Here is a 21,964-nt window from a genome sequence, read left to right on the forward strand (position 1 = left end):
ACAACCAATCACAGCTCAGCTTCAGAAAGCAGGTGAGCTGTGATTGGTCGTTGCCTTCGCAACTGCGATGTCATCTTCAGTCGACAGCAAGTGGCAAAATGGCCGCCCCCTGAAATGGATAAAAACGACGGGATTTTGCTGCATAACTCATACTCCACAAATAATAAATTTGGGTAATGTCGTTGTCTATCATAACCCGAGGGTCCTCTATTTTCCATTAGACCCTGCCAACAAGATGTGGAACTTCAGCATGGAGGACTACCAACAGCTAAGTGTGTTTTAGCAGTGATGTGTGCCATGTTACTTAACATAGCACCTGCCCCTTTCTAACTTGTGCTTTTCTCACTCCACTGCAGTGACCCAAGCAGCATCCATCGCATCCGTGTCTTTGCGGCCCCTGGAGGGCACGGAGGCACTGGACATGGCGGCGCTGACCAGTCGAGCTCAAGATGGTTCTGCGCTGACCGCTCTGCTGAAGCTGTGCACCGGTTGGCAGAAACCGGGGGCCGACATCCAGGGCCACTGCGTCCTGGTGTCGCCCACCAGATTTGAGGTCGATATCGGCTACCATGTGGACGTGGTTGCAGCATTCAAGCAAATGCCGACAAAGTCTTACGGTATCAGTTTGATATTATTAATATACAATACTATATATACTGTGTATGGCGGGACAGTATCTGTCCAAATAACACAAATACATATAAAAGAAAAAAACATCCTTTGTAAGTCTAAGCTATGACTAATGAATATAGTCTAAACCAGGGGTGTCCAAACTACAGCCCGGGGGCCATTTGGGTCCGCCATACATTTTTTGCCGGCCCGCGGCAAATACTAAAAATAATTTTTCAATGCTGTTTATTTAAGAAAAAATAAAAAAATAAAAAATAAACATTAAACATTTCTAGCTACGCAAAGACACAAATTTGCAGCTAATAATTCAGTTCCAGAAATAAAAATAGTTTCATCCACTTGTTTCTTAGTGTCAACGTCCAATTTGTGAAAACATATTAATTAATGGTTAATTATTAATGGAAAAAAATGTGAAAACATCACATTAATGGTTGTTAAGTGTGGTCAGTTGACGACCGATTGTTCTTGTGGTTCAGAATGTGAAGTTGGGATCAGCTGCTGCTCAGTGGAGAAGCAAATCATAGTGGCACACAGGGGTCACTATTTGCCTTGTGACTGTTAGCAGTTTTCAATAAGTAACTGTACATTATATCAACAATTTATAATTGCTTCATTGATTTTTATCATGTTTAAACAACTCGTGTAGTTATGTCATCATTACATGTTTGCAGACATGAAAACAAGGAAGTGGAGCTTTTCACTGGAGGACTACAAGCGACTGAGTGAGTTTTACTGAACCCATCGGGTTCATTTGCCATCTTGTGTTAATGGCGCCGCGTTCCGTTCTCAGTGGAGCTCCTCGGTGGGATAGCAGCCGTGGAGGTGGAGCCTCTTCCCCGGGCGGTGGTCCAGGCCTTTTGTGCCAGGTTCGAGGGACCCCAAGCCAAGAGCTTGGACGTCCCCGAGGCCGACCTGTCCAGCGTTGACCCCGTGATCACGAGCAGCCTCATGCCCTTCCAGACGGAAGGGGTCAAGTAGGTGCTTGCGGGCGCCCGTTAGTTATTCGGCTGTAGTAGACAGAAGAATTTTCAGAATCATTTATAATGTAGTCATTACAGAAATATACGAAAAACACTTATTACATTTTTATGTTTGTAAAAAAAATGAATGCAGACCAATGTTATTTTAGTAAATGAAAGACGAAACGAAAACACTCAAACTAAAATTCAAAAAACAATTTTGTTAACGAAATACAATAAAAACGAAAATACTTTTAAAAAAAAATGAAACTACATTTTTTGTTTACAAAACTAACTAAAACTATAATTAAAGCAAAAATGTCCTTCCGTTTAGTCTTTGGTAATTAATTTAATTCATGAACCATTGGGGATGATTTTAAATGTGATTTCAAGTATATTTATTTGGATATTAACCGGAATAAAGACATTTGAAAGTGAGTCACACTGAAGTGACGTCATATAGCAGCAGCCAATAGAAAAGCACATTCGCTAGGTAAGAAATATGTTTTTTCATTTAACCATGGTAATTAAATATTGTGCACAAGTAATACACATAAAAAAAAAAGTACTGAAACTAACTAAAGCTAATAAAAACTGAGAAAATAATAATAATAATAAAAAACTCTAAATGAAATAAAAATTAACTAAAATGAAAATTCCTAAACTATAATAACCCTGATGCAAACATCCAAAAATCATTTAAAAAAAAATAAAAATAAAAAAATAAAATAAAATGAACAAATAAATATAATAAACAAAATAAATAAATAAAAATAACTAACAAATAAATATAGCCTATATATTTTACTATTTTAAGAAATTAAAATTAATCAAATATTGAATATTAATAAAAACATAATTTTATTATGAAAGTAAAGTTGCGAGTGATGGAGACTGGGCCCACCCGCAAATGGCAAAAAACCTGCATATAATTGAATTCCATTGAAATTCATTAGGTGTAAACATTTTTTTTTTTTAACCCCAAAAATCTTCAAAATTTCTGATGAAATACATTTTTGTTTTGTTTTTAGTAATTATAATTAATTCTAACTACATTAATAATTTAGTCCTGATGACCTGATCATCTCAAGTGTTCCGTTGCAGATTTGCGGTGTCTAAACAAGGCCGCCTGCTCCTGGCTGACGACATGGGCCTGGGCAAGACGGTGCAAGCCATCTGCATCGCCTCCTACTACAGGAAGGAGTGGCCTGTGCTGGTGGTGGCGCCGTCTTCCGTGCGCTTCACCTGGCGCGAGGTAAACAAAATAATGAACACACCTCTGCGACAGTTACGTTACAGGGAAGTTAATAGTCAGGAGGTGGCTGTTGTTTGGTGCTCATTTTTCACCCCTGGTGCTTTTATTTTTAAATAACCGAATCAACTTTTTTTGTTCACCTACCCCCCACTTTTTATTTTTATTTACACAAATAGAATGGCAAATATTATCAAAACAATACAATTGAAATCATGCAATGCTATCTGTCCTAAAAAAAAAAAAAAAAGGGAACAGGGCCTTCTCAAAGTGACACGCTTGTGAATATTCTTGTTCACATTTGTTAATATTTACAAATCTATTTGTATGAATTACATTAGCATAAATCTCCTGTTTCCATGAGAGTGCAAATCGTGCATCCATGGTCCTTTCTATTTTTTTCCCTCTCCACTGAAACTCTACTGTGCTTATCTGCAAGCAGCACTAACAAGCCACTGGCACCGCATTTTTCGATGAGACGGTCTACAGGCGGTTGACAAGACCCCCCTCAGCCTGCCCCTTAAATCGCTATCAAGCACATTCCCAATCAGGAGTTGGAATTGCTGCAGGCTAAAGTCAGATGATGGGCTAAGATTGACTTGGGTCTTATCGTAGCTGTTAGCTGTGTGCCCCTTTGGCCAAATCAGCCATCAAGCTCAGACACAACAGCAGGGAATGGGAAAAAGTAGCTCAAGTCAACTAAGGGTCAGGAAGATTTGGCCACAAAATGGCTGTAACTTCAGTTCTCAGCTTTACTTTAAACAGATTGAAAGTGCTATTTTGACTAGGGATGTAACGATAATGGCAACATTGTGATATCGCGATATTAAAACTGCCACAATATATCGTCGTCGTCATGTCACGATAATAAACGCAGCACAGATTTCCATTTGTGCAGTGCTAGCATCCTCTGGTGGCTAGCTTTTTAGTGCAGTTTAATTTTTACAAGGCATATTTTGGCCCTTATGTTTAAAAACCCACGTTAATGGCAAGAAGGGGAGCGTAACATACTTGTGAACAGAGTCAATATGTGGAGGAACTCAATGTGTGTATTTTTTTTAGTATATGTGTTGCTACCTATTTCCCCACTTTTTTTTCCTGTTATTAAAGTGATGTCAACTATTTGAGGAAATACTGTACTGTACCCTTTTTGTCCAACAGGCTTTCCGTCGCTGGCTCCCATCTCTGAGTCCCGACAGTGTCAATGTGGTGGTGAAGGCCAAGGACAACCTGCGGGCAGGATTGGTCAACATCATCAGCTACGACCTTCTAAGCAGGATGGACAAGCAACTGCCAGGGAATCCATTTGACGTCCTCATCATGGTGAGTATTTTCAAGTTACTTTTGTATTGGTTTAAATATTAAGAGTTGGGGAAAAAAATATTTGCTCCTTCTGTGCAGGATGAGTCTCATTTTTTAAAGAACATCAAGACGGCTCGTTGCAAGGCTGCTTTGCCGTTATTGAAGGTGCTTGTCTTATCTTTTCATCATTTACACTGAACAGATTTTGTTTATAAACTTCATTATGTATATCTGCGCTGTTTATTTGAATTGAAAATATATTATTGTAACCTCCTGACTACCAGCAATTCTAATTTGTCCTCTGTAGTGGACCTTTTTAAACCTGAATATCTCCCACCCAGTGCATACGATTGAATGAACTCCTTTTGTGCTCTATAGAGGACATTCAGAGCTTTCCAATGATATCAAATATGTAGGGGTGGGGCTTTGCTACCTTTGTTTGCATCATAAAAGAAAATGGCTTCCCTCAGTGCAAGCACTTTTTAGGGAAGAGGAAAAGTAAGTGTATAACACTTTTTATTGAGCAAATTTAAGCTTTAAATGTTGCTAACATGTTTTCTATAAGACTCTTAAGAACACATTAAAGTATTGTTTGAATCATTTTAACTGTATTTGAAACCTAGCATTTAAGTTTTAAAAAATGTCCTCTGTAGTGGACACATCATAGCTTAAAAATAAAAACTTTTTTTTTTCCCAAAAAAAGTTTCTTTTGCAGTATTCCAGTTACTTCACAAAGATAGGGGAATATCAAAATAAACATGATTGGACAATATTTTTTTTCCCTGGTAGTCAGGAGGATATGACATGTATTCTACTAAAAAAATAATTGGAAATTTTAATTAAATTAAATTAAATTTAATTAATGTACTTTTGTTTTTGCTTTTTTTAATTATTTTTTTAGGATGTATAATTTTATTGCTTTAATTAGACTAAATAGTGCATTTGGATACAGTTATCTATTTTAAATGATTGTTCACATTTTTAATTTAAGTTGTTCTATTTCGTAATTAAAATGTACAGATATTATATTACTGTGGAATCATTTTAATTGTTACCATAAAAGCATTTTGACTGCTGACTGTCATTTATTTTGTGTTATTATTATTTATTTATTTATTTATTTGATTGATCAGGGGCAGATATCACAAGTTTCAGTTTCTGTCCCCTTTCATTTCTTTTGTTAAAGAATGAAATCCAATTTTTGAATTGAAAAGAATAGTGATGAGCATTTGATGAAAAGATTACGGTACTTTTTCAAACATTTGATTTAAGCTGTATGTTTTACTAATGACATGTCTTATCTATGTACCCTCAGACAGCCAAGCGTGTCATCCTCCTGTCGGGGACGCCTGCCATGTCCAGACCTGCTGAACTCTACACACAGATCTTGGCTGTCAGACCCTCACTATTCCCACGCTTCCACGAGTTTGGGCTGCGCTACTGCGATGCCAAACAGGTAACAAACTACTTACCTGCCGATAGAGACTCTTGACCAGCGTTGTCCAAACGACAGCCCAGGGGCCATTTGCAGCCCCACCGTCCATTTTCTAGTGACCCTCAGCATATGTCGAGCTATCCCGCTTTCCCCAATTTCATCCAGCTGACCTGGGGTTGGGACTACTCGGGCTCCTCCCACCTTGGCGAGTTAAAGCTGCTGCTGACCGAGTGTCTGATGCTGCGGCGCCTCAAGTCCGAAGTCCTCTCGCAGCTTCCCGCCAAACGGCGCAAGGTTGTCACGGTGACCATCGACGGGGTCAGCAACAAAATCAAGGCGGCTCTGTCGGCCGCCGCCAAGGAGTTGGCCAGGGAACATCAAAATGTGAGTTAGTATTCCTTCGTCTCACTTATTTGAAATGTATCTAGTTATTTTTTTCTTGCAACGCTTGTTGGCTCCATTTCAGAAAATGGATGAAAAAGAAGCCCTCCTCATTTTTTACAACTACACAGCTGAAGCCAAGCTGCAAGCCATTACGTGCGTATACTCTCCCTTTACAAATAAAATGTCAAACCTGATTGAATGTGATGAGGTGAAATTGTGTACTATATTAACTCGCAGCCATTTTCACAGACGCAATCCTGTTCGCTCCAGGCTGTTTTACTGGATTTTGGCTGATTTTGCAAGACCCACAAAATATTGTATTCTATTGCTATAAGAACATTGAATCTATCAAAAAGAAAGATTAGAGTCTCTTCTTTCATCAGGAAAAAGTATATTTATATATGTTTCCGTTTGGCAGCAATTAGCATTAGAATATAGCTAAGTTTCATCATTATTCACAAATCTGTTTTGAATTGTGAGAAAATCAGTTTGTCAACATGGCCCTGGTTGATCTCTTATACTCTGCTGCCACCTGCTGGCTATTCTTTGTAATTACTACCATTGCTTCACCCCTTCTCTGCAGTTCAGAGGCTGCAACAAAGCCTTTTGGTATGCTCTAGCATAAAAAAAACAGAAGAAAAAAAAATGTACAAATACGTCTTTGGGACACCTAAAACATTTAAAATAGAACGTATTTATACGTTTTTGGGAGCAAATGATAAATGAAAATAAAAGAATGTTCACGCTATGGACGAAAGCATTGAGACACAGCTTATTAATAAATCATGATTTGGGTGCAACACCGTTTGAACAATTTAGTTTAATAAACTTGGTAAATATTAGTATTTTCATGAATACTTTGTTTAAAAATAAGATATATATATTTTTTTTTTGTGAAGAAAATAAACACTTAAATGTTGTCCTACCCCTGACAGGGAGTACATCACAGACATGCTGGAGTGTGGCAGGGAGAAGTTCCTGGTGTTTGCCCATCACAAGTTAGTCCTGGATCACATCACAAGTGAACTCGTTAAGAAGGTGAGTGATAAACGTAATCAGGCGGAGAGAGAGAGAGAAGGCAGCAAAAATGCTCTTGAGTTCACACACTGTTTAAGGAGTGTATGATTGGGGTTATTGGCAGTGATAGTGGGAGCAGTCCGTTCAATTCTAGTAATAGTCCCCCAAACTCTCCTTAAAGCCATAAGACAGTGCCCCGTTACCGTCTTAGCACAGATCAGAGAAAACTACGCATGATTGTCTTCGCACCAGGAAAGTGCACTTAAGCTCATCCCATTAACTTACACTCCGAGCGGAATTTTCCAAAGCTGTCTGAACCGTCATCACATTAAATATTTAAGCGCTGGACAGTAAAAACGCTCTCCGAATGTCTTTTTACCCTCTTACAACGGAGTATTCGGCCCATGTCGATAAGAAGCATCCATCCGTCAATGTTTTATATCACTTGTCCTGTTCAGGGCCACAGCAGGGAGCTGAATGGAACATATCAGACTATGCCCTGGACTGGAGTGGTCGCCAGTCAATCGCAAGGCACATCTAGACATAGACAACCATTCACATTCTCAACGGAACCCCTGGTACCTGTATTATCAGTAATCAATAAGACGTTAAATTTGAATTATAAGAATATAGTCTTGGAGCCTGAAGACAATTTTACAGTATAATGAATAGTCATATTTTTATCAGCGTATTTGCTGTCAAATGAATGACATTGAAAATCACACAAGAAAAGGTTATTACCTGGAAAAAAGTGATCTATTTATTAGAAAAAGTTTTCATGAGCTGAAAGTTTTAAAATGAGGATAAAAGTGATAATACTGGAAAGAATGTATTTTTATTTTTTTTTTATTTTTTATTGCAATCATGATTTGCAAAAAAACAAAAAAAATAAAGAAACTATTGACTGAATAATGACTGAAGTTTTGATATTGGAAAAAAAATAAAATAAATGTAATTTTACCAACCAAAAATTGTGATATTATGAGGGGAAAAAAACATGAATATTCCTAAAACGTAAAAACAAAAAAAACAAAATTATATCATAAGACTAAAGTCATAATTACACCAAATTTAAATTGTGATTTTGCATTCTGTGTGAGTCATTCTTAACCTTGCTCTCGTGAGATGAATTCTTGCGGTATTTGTGAGTTCCCAAACTCCGGAGAATACATCTTGTACTGCTCCCGCTGATAACTGCCGTTTCCGACCAATCACAGAGCAACATTGTGTTTGGGGGCGGGACATGCAACTGTCTCAACTCAACTCAAGTTTATTTATATAGCTGACGAAACCAGGAAGCCAGCGCCGACCAGGGGCTAACAAACAAACCCAAGATGGATGAATGGACACTGCAATTAATTGTGTTCTCGCAGAATGACTCACCGTTTCCTTGTTGAATGTTGAACAGTGAGAGGCGCTTCGTGCATTTCTAGCTGCTAAGATGTTCTTGCTTTTCCCCCCTTCGGCAAGAACGAACAGGAAATTTTCACCTGTGGCCGTGATTGGTTAAAACAAATGTGTACAATGCTGCATCGTCCAATCAGCTGGAATGATTGTACAGATTAGAATGTCCCGCCTTTTCCCTGATGAAATTACCGTGGAGAGGTGCCAGATGGATATCAATCTGGCTATTGCCAGGTTAGTTTCTTCTTACACCATGTCACGTTCTCAACAGGACGTCTCGTTCATCCGCATCGACGGCTCCACGCCATCGGGTGAGCGCCAACGTCTTTGCGACAAATTTCAGTATTCGGGCAAGACGTGCGTGGCCATCCTGTCCATCACCGCCGCCAACATGGGCTTGACGCTGCACGCCGCCGACCTGGTCATCTTCGCTGAACTGTTCTGGAACCCCGGAGTAAGGATTGATGATGAAATGATCCATCAAATGTTTTTGTTTTTTTCTATCTTGGCATGTGAATTTAATTCATTTCCAGAATCAAACTTGTAACTCAGTTTACTTGCATGTCAGGTTCTGATCCAGGCTGAAGACAGGGTCCATCGCATCGGTCAAACAAACAAAGTGAACGTTCACTACTTGGTTGCCACGGGAACAGCAGACGACCACCTGTGGTATGTATGACGACCATCAGGACTACAATGGAGAGTGTCGGAATTCTGATGTGTCCCACCTCCCCCCACTCCCCAGGCCAATGATCCAAGGAAAAATGAAAGTATTGGAGCAGGTGGGCCTGTCGGAGTCGGACCTCTCAGCCAATGCAGTGGCGGCACATTTCCACTCTAAGGTAGGCAAAACGTGACTCGTTTCCTTTCCAGAATGGATGACTTCCTCTTCAATTTGATTTGCACGTCCTGTCTTGTTTGATGAAACTGGCGTTTGGGACTTTTTTTTTTTTTTTTTTCTGACTTAACCAAGGGGCGCAGTGTATAACATTCCTTGAAATTGTGTAGGATCCCTATCAGAGGAGCATCGCCGAGATGTTTGAGAGGTCTTTCAATGAGGAGGACACCGTGGACAGAGGAGGCCAGTAAGACGACTCGCCTCGTATGTTAAGGACAAAGTTTGACTCGTTTTCAGCGCAAAACATCATGGCTGACTTATAGATCAACCTTTGTGTTCCCCTGAAGAAAAGCAAAGCAAAATAAATGTTCATAGTTAAGTAAAAGACTGGTTGAGGCCGACTACTGCAAGTTGACGGGTTTGTTGTCCACATTTGCCTCTGGAGCCGTTTTCAGGTTGTGTTCCAGTGATGATGATCAGTGTTACAACTCCGATTCTTCTTTCACTTCTGTTGTTGGGCCGTGACGATTTGATTCCTGCGCGTCACCTAAGTATGAAGGACAAAACAATGAGGTCTTTTTACCATCATTGCATGTACAGTACATACAAATGTACATACAAAATGTACAACTCCAAGCAGAATAATAAATGTTATTTCAATATTTCCCTGTGTCAATCCAAACTGAGTAGTGTTTTCTTGCACAATTATATATACAGCTAATTCTATAGTCAGCCTTCTTATTTTAAAATATGACTTAAACATTTTGTATGTGACTCTCGGGGCATATTTTGGATTTGCTTAAAATTGAGTGTTCATTTTTTATTTTACCGGTAATTGGCATTAAAATCATCAATATTAATGGAACGTTTCTTATATTTTTGTTTCTAAAAATTGATTATTTTGATTTTTTTCAAAAATAAATTTTTTAATCGTTTCATCAATGTAAATACATTTTCAATTTAAAGGTTTTAATGAATAACATTTATAAATGTCCATATTGATTATCGTATTCAGTTGAATTTTGTTTCTCAAATTAACTTCTACAGATATTTTTAGTGTATTTAAAAACGTTTTAAAATTATTTTCCTGTTATATATATATATATATAGAAATTTTAATTAAATCTAACTTTTTTTTACGTGACATTAACCTTGTTAATTTAAAATGATTATATTAATACATAAATATATGAATACAAATAATATTAGTGTTAATTTCATTATTACTAATATCAATAATTCAGTCATACAAATATGTGGTTACTATAGGATGTTTAACATAATGGCAAACGTATACCTTCATATTGTTGCTGACGTTTATCCGGAGTGGCTTCATTTGTGTCTTCATCTGCATAAGAAGTACCTACAAAACATATTTAAAGGGACACTTGACTCATTGAACAATTTTCAGCAGTGAAAAGATAATATTTTGTCCAGAATGAATTTGATAACTTCATTATTTTTTATGTACAATTAATACCTTTAAAAGTAAATTTTACTACTTGCTGTCAACTAATGATGACATCACCTGTGCTGAGGAAGTAGGTAATGGCCAATCATGGCACACGTGTCTTCTGGGTTTGGTCAGCAAACTGAGCCACGACAGGTGATGTCATCATCAGTCGACAGCAAGTAGAAAAAAAAAAAAACTTTTTAAAGGGTATTAACCATGAAAAATAATGAAGTTACCACATGAATTATAGACAAAATATTAACATTTTACGGCTGAAAATGGCCCAATGAGTGAAGTATCCCTTTAAGCAATAAAAACCAAAACCTTAATGAATATCATATTATGAAAGCAGATATCATATCATGTTATTACCTAAAGTGTCAGTGAGCTCCATTTGCTCCCCAAAGATGAACTGGATCTCGTCCTGGGCGTGCGTCTGGCTCGACGAGCCGTGCACCGAGTTGCGGAGGACGTCGGAGGCCAAGCGGGCCCTCAGAGAGTCGGGAAACTCCGCCTTTGCCAGCTCAGGATCCGTGGGGCCCATGGCGGCCCTCCACTCTTCCACTGCGTTTTCCTTTTCCAGGACCATCAACACACTCCGACCACTGACACAAAGTAGATGGTCACATGGATATCTTTCAATTTTACATGTATTATAATCTCCGGTTCACACGTGCATTTTTGTTTGTCCAGCATTGGCTCGATTTCTGCAAATGTGTTTGTGAGCATAATGTCTCCTTTACATAACAGTAGTAAAAACATATCCCATACAGTGTTCCCTCGTTTATCACTGGTTCATCTTTTGTGGCCTCATTATTTGGCGGATTTTTTACAACTTGCTGTTTTTTCTTCTTGTTCTTTTTTTACATGCTTTTTAGTTTATTTATTTTCTTGGTCTTTGCGCGGCCGTATCTCTCGAACCCTACGTCTGACCTGGCATACGGGCATCCGCGGATTCGTCTTGACGAGACCTTTAACGGTGATAGAAAACGTACTGTGCTGTATGACAAGTAAATTAAAAACACGTACTTTTAATGAAAAAAAAAAAGAATGAAAACGCATTCATAATTAGCAAAAATCAAACCAAAAAAAAAAAAAAAAACAATAAATGAAAAAATATATATATACTGTGCTGTGTATGTAATAAATAAATAAATAAATAAAAAACAAACATACTTTTAATGGAAAAATGAATGTAAATGAAACGTGAATGAAAAAGCACTTATAATAAAGTAAAAATCATACAAAAAATGAAAAACAAACAAACAAACAGAAAATAAGTGCAATTTCTGGATAAATTGCGTGGGAATGCTGAAAGCTGAATGCTAAGATTTGAATTAATGTGGAATGACCTCCTGGTTACTGGGCAATGCACTTTACCAACTGTGCCACCGAGCAGTATCAAACACCTGTTTATGATAAGTTATATGTCTGGAAGTGGGCGTAAAAGTGACACTTAGAAATAGCTCAATATCTATCCCGTTGAAGATGAATAGGGAAAAGTTGATATTAAACATTAAATTGTAGTTAGATTTTGGAATGTAACACCCGCGATAAACGAGGGAACACTGTATATCGTGTACTACACAAACTGGAAATGATGTAAAGGGGAAGTGACGCCAAAGTCTGAAGCGCTCTGCGCTCGCATCCCTCAGTCCGTTCTATTAGAGCCGTTGTGTAATAGCTAAGTGGAATGAGCGTGAGACGGTCATTGGAGTGGAAAGATGATTCCACAACTTAAATGTGGTGTTTAAAAAAAATAAAATAAAATAGAGCGACTTCCTGGCTGTCTGCCTGAGGCTAGCTTCTGCTTATAAGAGAGCTTGAAAACTTGTGACAGTGCCAAGTGCCCCCTTTGGGGTGTTTCTCTTGAGTGGGTGGGGGGTGATCAACTAACCTACACATGAACTCCACCAGCTGGCTGAAGAAAGGCCGCTCCCTGTGCTGCTTGTAAAATCCTTCGGCCATCTCCCTGGAAAGAAGCTTCTCCTCCGTTTGTTTGATGGAGAATCCTCTGTTGTGGATCTCCTCCAAAATCTCATCTGTTAAGGGAGCCATCACAGGGAATGGTCAGCTTCTATAAACATGCCAGCAACGTGACGTTTTTTTTTGTTTTTGTTTTTTTTATGCTGAACCTTTGTGTTGGTCCACAGCGTCTGGTTTGATGACAGCCAGTGTTTGCTGCACGGGAAAGAAGAAGCTGATTTCCCTGGAGGCCTCCTCAGTAGATTGACTTCCATGCAGCTGGTTGAGCGGATCGCCGTCCACGCAAAAACGGGCCCTGAGACTAGGAGGCAGACACGAGCAGGGATATTATAGTTCTGGAATTTTTCATTTTATTTATTTTTATTTTTTATTATTTTATTTTGTTAGTTTTAATTCGTATTCAGGTCGTTTTTGTTAGTTTTTATTAGTTTTAGTTATTCAATACATTCTTAGTTTTAATTTTAGTTAGTTTCAGTATTAGTTTTAGTTTTTGTTTTTTTTTCAAGTGTATTACTTGTACGCAATATTCACAAAACACCATGGGAGTGACGTCATCTGAAGGTACTTTTCTATTGGCGGCTGCTAGGCGACATCGCTTCTGTGTGACACACTTTCAAACGTCTTTATTCCGGTTCATAACAAAATAAATCTACTTAGAATCACATTTAAAATCATCCCCAAAGGCTCGTGCATTAAATGAATTACAAAAGACAAAATGAAAGACATTTTTTGCTATAATTATAGTTAATTTTAGTTCCTTTTGTAAACATAAAATGTCATTTCAGTTAGTTTTCGTTTTTAAAAAAAAAACATTTTAGTTTTAATTTTATTTTGTTAACAAAATTGTTTTTTGAATTTATTTTTTATTTTTTTTGCTAGTTTTAGTAAACTAAAATAACCTTGGACAGGAGGCAGCGGCATGGTTACAATTAAGTCATATTTCATTACATTACAGCATAGAGAAGACATGTAAGAACTCAAATATAATATACAGTGGATATCAAGTGTACAATAGATTTTTTATTATTTTATTTTTTTTATCTTTACAGGAGGGGAAGCCACACCCTCCTAACTGCAAATGTGGCCAAGTTAAGTCATGTTAAATGAGGTGACACGTCTGCCAACATTTAAATGGACTCTTTACTAATTCCTAATAAAGTTCAGATGTTCTAGTAGGCCTTTCCTGACATCTGTTTTACTTTCTAATAGTGTTGTCAAAGTTAAAGCGTTTACTTATTGACTAATCACAAAAAAATTATCGCATTAATCATGTATTAACGCAGATTAATCACACTATTCATTTTGATCGCAGATGATCCTGTAGCTTGACACTGGATGGTTCTGTTTCAGCAATAAACATTACTTCATGTATTAAAGTAAACATTTACTAAATGTTTGTGTATGATATTCAGAATATTTGTTCATGCCAAAGGGGATCTTTTTTTTTTCCATTTTAAATTATTCAAGTAATTAACTGATTCGAAAAAGAGGAGGATGAGAGTGTGCAGTGGATCCAAAAATGTTGATGACATCCTCATAACATTAACTGTTGGGGGAAAAAAATAACACAAAACTGGCGCTCTTCAAATTTGGCAGGCAAAAAATGTTGATTTAATGATGAAGTGATTAATTGGGATTAATCAGAATTCTAAGATGTGATTAATCTGATCAAAAAACTTTAATCGTTTGACAGTTGTACTTTCTCGTGACTGCTATATTTTAAACTTCATAATTCTGTTCAACTTTTGGGGCCTCACTTCGCGCTGAGGAAAAAAAAAAAAGTTTAACCTCACAACTCACAAGAGCATCTTAGTTCAGTGATCACCAAAGTACCAACTGTTTGTGTGTGTTTTGCTTTTTCTTTGGCTTGGTTAGGCCAATATGTTTTTTTTTGTAAACATTTAATGTTTAGAGCAGAGTTTATGTGCATGAATGCAAAACATTTATCTGACCATTCAGGGTCCTCCTCCTTGGCTCTTTTAAGATCTGCAGGACCAAGCATGTTCTTCCAGTGTTGCACAGCATCTTCTCTGCTAAGCACCAAAGCGAGCACCGACCCTCTGTTATGGACATGCACGTGGTGAGTCGACATCTTATCAGTATTACTCACAAATTCAATCGTGTTCCATTTACCTTGCCATGCTTTGCATCAGTGCCGGGAAGGAGTCCTCCTCGTTGCAATGGGCGTAAAACTCTCTGGCTTGCTCTTCCGTCAGCATCACCTCTCTTTGGAGAGACACGATGAAGCCTGACTTGTTTATATGGGCCACAATTTCGTCTTAAAAAACAAAACAAAACATTTCAAATGTTAATTTTATCAGTGTTATGAAGACTAAAATTTAATTTATTTTTAAATTTAAGTTTGTTGTGTAAACGTCCCCCTCCCCTTGCTTACTGTATTGCAGACAAACAGTCGGTGCTGTGTTGTGTAGTGTGTATTGTGACGTACAGCCGCAATTCCATCCCATATAACCACCACCTTAGGTGTGTACACTTTGCAAGCACATGCACATACATGTGCTTGTGCATTTGGCCCGGGCCCCACCTCTGTTCTCCCTGGCAACGCCAGGCCGGATGAGAGCCAGCGTCCTCTCCACACGCTCTTCTTCCGCATCCCGCGCCGCTCTCGGGGCTGTGCTGAAATCGGGGAAGAAGAAGGCAAGCTCCCTGCCGGCCTGGTCCCTGTCCTCGCTGCCATGCACAGCGTTGAACAGCGTGCGCGTGCCGTATTGCGCCCGCAAGCTGCCGACGCCCGGGATGGGGTGAGGGGAGGGAAATAAGAGAAGAGCAGATGGTGGCTCGGCCCGTGGAGGAGTCATGTATTGGGTGTGTCTGATTAGAGAGCAGACGGCTCCTTTTGCTGTGCGGAAAAGCCTACATTCTTCAACACTAGTGTTCATTTCGTCAACAAAAACTAAACCAAAATAATTCCGTCAACACATTTTTCACCGGACTAAAATTAGACGAGACTGAACTAAAACCCTCATAAATAAACAATAACTGTGACTAAATCATTATGCATTTTCGGCAACTAATGAAAAGATGAGACGAAAATAAAAACGTACTTAATAAAAACTGAACTAAAATCTGGACATTTTAGTTCATGAACAAAAACGAGCCAAAAATTATGTGATTTTGTAAAATCCGCTTTCAAAACGTGCACAAGCAGGACAGACAGGAAGTGGGTTCATGTAGAAAAGGTTAAAAAAAAAAAAAAAGGAAATAATAGTTATAACTAGGGATGTAACAATATCCAAATGTCACAATACGATATTATCACGATATGAAGCTCACGATACGATAATTATCACGATATCGTGGGGAGGTTGGCTAAAAAAAAAAAAAAAAAGCACAATATTGTGCTTTTGTACATAACATCAATGTTATATTATTATTATTATGTTGTTATTATTATGTTATGTTGTCAATGAACGCACACATTGAGTTCCCCCATGTATTGACTTGCTTCACAGGCATATTACGTTCCCCTTCATCTGACAATTAGTGTAGATTTTAAACATAGAAGGGCCAAAACATCCCTAATGAAAATTAAACTGCACTAAAAAACTAGCCACCAGAGGGTGCTAGAACTGCACAAATGTTAATCAACCTGACTTTTTAACAGACGTGTTGCATTTGAATATCGTCAACATGACGACGATGATATTGTGGCAGTTTTAATATCACAACATCACGCGTATCTTTACATCTAGTTAACTAACTAGTTATAACGTAACATTAATCCAACTGCTATAGCAATCCAACAATAATGTTACTCCAACCGCTAACTAATGCTGGCTAACTTACTAGCTTGGAGCATAGTAGCCACTTGTTGATATGTTTTTTTTTGGTTTTTTTTTTTTTTATCAAAACGATGAGAGAACATTTTATGTGAAATAATGTTGAACATTTTTTTTTTAATCTAAAACCATCTTCTGACAAAAAAAAAAAAAGAAAGAAAGAAATACAGGGGTTAAATGATTGTCCTAACGAAAACTAAATTTTGACAGTTTTTTTTGTTGACTAAAACCAGACGAATAAAATTGTTTTCTTGGACTAAAATAAAGACTAAAATGTTAGATTTACAGTCGACTAAAAATGGACTACATAAAACTTGACTAACTAAACTTGACTAGTTGACTAACTATTTTAAAAACTTAACAAACATGATTTAACTGGACTAAAACTGAGACCAAATTTAAAAATGGCGGATAAAATGAACACTATTCCACACGAGTGCTCTCTCATAGAGTTTAATATATTCTGCACCTGTGTTATGAAAACATAACCGTTATTGAGCTAAGGCGCATTTATCTGAGAAAAAAAACCTCGTGGCACACCACCAAGCAAAAATCACAAATATTATGCAGCCTATCGATGGAGGGATGAATTGAAATCAGATCATTTGTCACCATCATTTTCACCATGTCACCTGTCTGGCTTTTCTCGCTTGGCTTCCTCGTTGTTTGCGGGGCCGATGAGGCGGAGCCAGGCTTGCACCGCGTCGCACGAGTCCTCGAGCTGAGAGAGCACCAGAATGTGCGAGGGCCCGCTGGACATGAACTGCGCCAGGTCTTCGAAACAATCCTCCGAGGTGAGGTCGAATATGCACAAAATTAAAAAATAATAATAAAATAAAAAAAATAAAAAAGGCAAGAACAGACACGGATCAACTCAATTATTGGATTTTGAGATTTTGTGCAGCTGCATCTTAATAAATAAGATTATTTGAGCATAATCAAAGAAGTAAAATGTGTGCGGATTTACTTCACGCGGGAAAATATTTCATTATGATTACCATCTCAAGGAATTAGATTACATAAACAAAATGATTCGTGTAGAAATGAGGTCACAAATATGTCTTCTGAAAAGTAATTTTTTGATGTGATTAATCTGTATTATTTGAGTTTTTGAATTGAATTATAGAATTTTTCTCAGTCCAATTCATTGATTGCACTGTATTACAGTGCAAATCATCATTTCAAGAAAATGATACCTATACCCTTTCTGGCATATTTAGTAATGCACAAATCTCTAAAGATTTTCTCTACTTACAAATTGCCCACAAAGAAAAAACGATTTTGCTGAGCCACCAGCTGGATTTAAGCCCTTTAGAGAGAATATATACAGACTGTAGATGCGTGATGCAGTGCAGACAAATTGAAGGATTTAAGATTTTCCTCCCATGTGAATGTTTATTTAAAAATTCCATCGTTAGTTGCTTTTTTTGCTGTTTAGAATTTGTTGAAGTGGGCACTAATATGTATTCAACTCAATTCACTATAGATACCTAAAATATGTCAAGCTAGACTATGAATTGTACAAATGAAGACCTCACTCAATAATTTCCTTACCCCTAATAAACACCCAATACAATCTGAGAAAATAATGTTTGATACGATATCCTTCATTACCACATAATCAACCATGATAACATGATGCAATATAATACATATTGTACAAAATTAGTACTATCTGTTCAAGAACCTCTGAAGTAGGAGTGTGACGATATATCGATATCGCGATGAATCGTGATACTTTGTCTCCCAATAGCTTATCGATACGCCTACACAAGTATCGCAATATTTGCAGTTAATATACAGCCACTACAACTGCTCCATTGTTCCTTACTTATTGAGCTATTACTTCGTGCGTCACTAGGGGGCGCACCTCATAAGAGTGGCGGGGAAATGTACCCAAGTCTTCAGGCGAAGAAGACTCATGACCTTCCGTTTATCTGTCCAACAACTGACTCAGTTATGCATACGTTTCTATGAAAAATGTGTATTATAGCTTAAATTTTAACATTTTAAGACACATTTTATGTTTCGACTTTTTGAAGCACTCAATTTCTGAGGAATATTAATTTAATATTTAAATAATTTTGTGTATTTACTTTTGCAATCTTACACAAAAAAATTGTGTTTGGACACAAATTTGTTCACAAAAAGTGGTCTATGTTAAGAAAACATTTGTATTGGTTTAAAAAAAAAATACACTAAATTTCTCACTGTGAAGAAGACACCAGTTTTTTTTGTACATAGTACAAAAAGAAACGATTTGCTCGTTGAAAAAACATAAGTTAACGTCTTGAGTAGCTTTATCGTAGATTATCGTGGATGTATTACTTGACCAATATATCGATAATTGCGGTATTGCCATCCATCCGTCCATCCATCCATCCATCCATCCATCTTCTTGTCTCTACCGTACCTCTGCGCCTTTGTGCTGGTAAAACTCTCGCGCTTGGGCTTCGGTCAACGTCCGTTCGTCTTGAGCCAGGATCTCAAAGCCCGCGTCTTGTATCTACGCGACGGCGGCAAAAAAAACAAAAATACATTTCTGTCAAAGAAGGTGGCAAAAATAGCCGGCGAGGTGGAGGATCAGAGTCCTTGCGTACCTTCATTATGATTTCATTTGCCTTGCCGTGAGCAACAGCATCGGGTTTGATGATGGCCACGGTGTAGGACTTACTGGCAGGAACTGTGGAGAGCAGTTGGAGCAACAGCGAATGATGGTCATTAAGGACAGGTGCTGTCGTTAAGACGTTAGCTCTTTAAGGGCAATATGCACCTAAAATGTGTCTGGAGCGACAAAACATTTGAAAACCGTGATGAAGGAAACAGTGTGTTAGTGTTAGTCTAGTGAAATGAGGGCCCAAAAGCTAATTGGAGCTGCACCACAACACAAAAATATGAGAGCAGCATCCAATACGAACACATTCATTTTCTTCTACCATTTCTGTTCTGTTTTTGGACTTCTTTTCTTTTTTTTTTTTACATTTTCTCTTCCTCTTTTGCTATTAATTTTCTGACATTTTTGGCCATTTTGTGGACATTTTATAGTAATTCGGGAGATTTCGTCTTTTTGTTTTTGAAAATTTTTTATGATTACTTTTTGAAAAATGTTCTGTCCTCTCTTTTCTTAAACCAATTTTCTGATAGTTTTGGCAATTTCATGGACATTTTATGGCCATTTTCTGCTTTTCTTACTTCCTTTTTGGACATTTTATGGACACTTTTTTGTTGACATTTTTGGGTAATTAAAAAAAATGTTTTGTCTCTCTTTTTGTGACAACTTAAAAATTTGGACTCTGACAATTTTTTTTAATATTAAAAAAAAAAAAAAAAAAAAAAGTGAAATACCGGTATGTTGAAAAAAAATGTACTTTTTTTTTTATTTTTTATTTTTTTTAAGCGATCCACAAAGAGCCACAGGAGCTGCATTCATGTCAGTGCAAGGATGAAACAAGAGTGGATTATTTCTACAATACCTATTAGACTTTCTCCATCTTCTGAATGATGATGATAATAAGCCCGCTGCTCTTCTATCTTCTCATCACCTGCAAGATCATTATCCACCACCTGCAGGGTACACTTTATAATTAGCAGCAGTACTTGGCGACCATACTCTATTATCGGCATGAACATAGTATGTTCATTTCATATTTCTTACAGATTTAATTATAAATAAAAATAAATCCTGGGTTGATCAGTATGTGCACGTTGCAGTTCATTTTACCACTTGACGTTGACCGCCGTGCTCCAGCACTAACTTCTCCTTGGCCAGTTGGTCTACGATCATCCTCTGAAGGAGTGGTGCGTTGGCCCCGCGCACCACAGCCACCAGCTCGCCACCCTGGAACACTCGACACAAGTAGTCGTCGTTTATCATAGGAGTTATGTGATATTTTGCTACCGTTTGTTCAATATAGTGGCGGCACAGGTAATAGAAATAAAATTATGGTTCACATTGTAATAAAAATTCATTTGTACAAATAAAAGCCTTTAACGATGTCCTCTTGGTAGTAAACAAATATCTCTGGATAGTTTATGAGGAAGTACAGTATGAGTATAACACAGCAAACAAGACTCTCTCTCTCTCTCACTCGCTCTCTCTCGTACTCATCATCAATGCTGTCAGCCTTGCGCACACGTACAGACAGATACACACACTGTAATAACATTAGAAGACCCTTAAAAGTAACACGGAGTCTGACTCACCCCATAGAACAGGAAGGTGGGCTCACATTTCCCTCGATACTTCTCCAGAGCATCAATGCTGTCTGCCTCGGCCTGTACACATGCACACACGCACACAGGTGGAATTTTAAAAGTATTGCCTGAGCACCACATACAGACCACTCCGTTGTTCATTCAGACCCACATCCAGTAATATTTCTTGTATTAATTAATTGTCAGGGCTGGTCCCAGCAAATCACTTGTCGTTAAATAATTTGTTAATTGATGTAAAGTTCATAAAATATTAAAACAATATTTGTAAACGTATTAAATTAATTGTTAATTCACTATTCACTGCCAGTTCTCCCTCTTACAATACATACTGGGCATATAGAGCCTTCAGTAGCAGTGACTAAATTGATTTAAATTAAATCATAATTAATAACATGTAAAAAAAAATGAACATGAATTGTAAACGGTTTTACACATTTTAAATACACTTTCAAATTATTTTACCCTCTCATCTATGAATGTCCATTTTTAAAACTTTAATGAAAAGTTTGCCCATCCCTGGTTTACACGCCAAAATGCTTACTGTGGCGAAATGTAACAGGTCGTCACCGAGCTCATTGTTAATTTTTCGTAGGAGGCTGATGACAGCTCGACAGGGACCACACCAGTGCTGGTACACGTCCACCACTGAGGAGACAAAATATTTAAAAAAATAAATAAATAAAAAATAAATAGGGATGCGGTTCACACAGCTACCACTCGGGGTCGCCAGAGTATTTTAAATTACAGTTCAAATCGAAGACAGGTGCGCTAACGACCACCTCAAACTTGTGTCAGTCGCTTTAAAAACAAATTGATTTAAATGTACTAAAGTATACAGTTCTTACCTGTTAAACCCTTTGTTGCAAGAACCTCCTCCCATTGCTCTTGGTTCGTGGCGGAAGTCTGAGTTGGGGGAAAAGGCAATACAATTTCAGAAAAATTAAGTAGAGATTGCACATGGCTATGAGTGACAACTTTAGTTTTTTTTTGTGTGTCTATTGAAATAACCCCTTCGTCATACCTGCAAAGTAGTTTCTTTCTTCTTCCCTGCCATTGTAGTGAACCCAGAGGTGATATACTATAGGGGACTGTATGTCTAAAAGCGACGAAAGTACACTGAAAATGCGTAAAATGCATGCGTCGACTGCTCTCGCAAGTGTGCCCTTTCGGTTGCTGGGCAACGACCTCTCCATTTCCGGTGCCATAACCGAAAGCTTTACAAAAAAAAAAAGTTACATTCGTAAATGGCGAATTATTATTCTGAATGTTATTTTGGATTTAATATTTAG

General features: G+C 37.7%; 2 protein-coding genes across 6 annotated transcripts in view; one reads left to right on the forward strand and one right to left on the reverse strand.

Annotated features, from left to right (window-relative positions):
• The window catches only part of smarcal1 (SWI/SNF related, matrix associated, actin dependent regulator of chromatin, subfamily a-like 1), a 16,414-nt gene extending 6,529 nt beyond the window's left edge, over window positions 1-9,885 (forward strand). For all 3 annotated transcript variants that reach the window (XM_077536373.1, XM_077536371.1, XM_077536372.1), the window contains 15 exons: window positions 222-272; window positions 357-617; window positions 1,302-1,352; window positions 1,421-1,604; window positions 2,694-2,844; window positions 4,003-4,164; window positions 4,243-4,308; window positions 5,459-5,599; window positions 5,744-5,962; window positions 6,045-6,115; window positions 6,898-7,000; window positions 8,655-8,837; window positions 8,952-9,052; window positions 9,129-9,225; window positions 9,392-9,885. In XM_077536373.1, coding sequence (XP_077392499.1) covers window positions 222-272; window positions 357-617; window positions 1,302-1,352; window positions 1,421-1,604; window positions 2,694-2,844; window positions 4,003-4,164; window positions 4,243-4,308; window positions 5,459-5,599; window positions 5,744-5,962; window positions 6,045-6,115; window positions 6,898-7,000; window positions 8,655-8,837; window positions 8,952-9,052; window positions 9,129-9,225; window positions 9,392-9,472 — 1,922 coding nt within the window. In that variant the 3' untranslated portion in view covers window positions 9,473-9,885. The remainder of the gene's footprint in view (window positions 1-221; window positions 273-356; window positions 618-1,301; window positions 1,353-1,420; window positions 1,605-2,693; window positions 2,845-4,002; window positions 4,165-4,242; window positions 4,309-5,458; window positions 5,600-5,743; window positions 5,963-6,044; window positions 6,116-6,897; window positions 7,001-8,654; window positions 8,838-8,951; window positions 9,053-9,128; window positions 9,226-9,391) is intronic.
• LOC144030248 (thioredoxin domain-containing protein 6-like) lies at window positions 6,383-21,838 on the reverse strand. 3 transcript variants are annotated; one of them, XR_013287220.1, is made up of 18 exons: window positions 21,697-21,838; window positions 21,521-21,578; window positions 21,217-21,320; window positions 20,664-20,735; window positions 20,182-20,298; window positions 19,934-20,024; window positions 19,061-19,143; window positions 18,874-18,966; window positions 17,093-17,247; window positions 15,206-15,402; window positions 14,794-14,938; window positions 14,613-14,720; window positions 12,810-12,961; window positions 12,572-12,716; window positions 11,047-11,279; window positions 10,519-10,584; window positions 8,576-9,768; window positions 6,383-8,469 (listed from the first exon to the last, which is right to left on the reverse strand). XR_013287220.1 is itself a non-coding variant. In XM_077536381.1 (17 exons), exons 1-17 carry the CDS (start codon window positions 21,727-21,729, stop codon window positions 9,704-9,706), a joined length of 1,917 nt encoding a protein of 638 aa, XP_077392507.1. In that variant the 5' UTR covers window positions 21,730-21,838; the 3' UTR covers window positions 6,383-9,703. The 3 variants fall into 3 exon arrangements, 1 of the variants encoding a protein (XP_077392507.1); XR_013287221.1 differs by lacking the exon at window positions 6,383-8,469 and adding an exon at window positions 10,750-10,813 and having other exon boundaries at window positions 9,723-9,768; XM_077536381.1 differs by having other exon boundaries at window positions 6,383-9,768.
• Window positions 21,839-21,964: the final 126 nt, after the last annotated feature.

The sequence above is a fragment of the Festucalex cinctus genome, chromosome 11 (assembly GCF_051991245.1).
Source record: "Festucalex cinctus isolate MCC-2025b chromosome 11, RoL_Fcin_1.0, whole genome shotgun sequence".
Taxonomy (NCBI): Eukaryota; Metazoa; Chordata; class Actinopteri; order Syngnathiformes; family Syngnathidae; genus Festucalex; species Festucalex cinctus.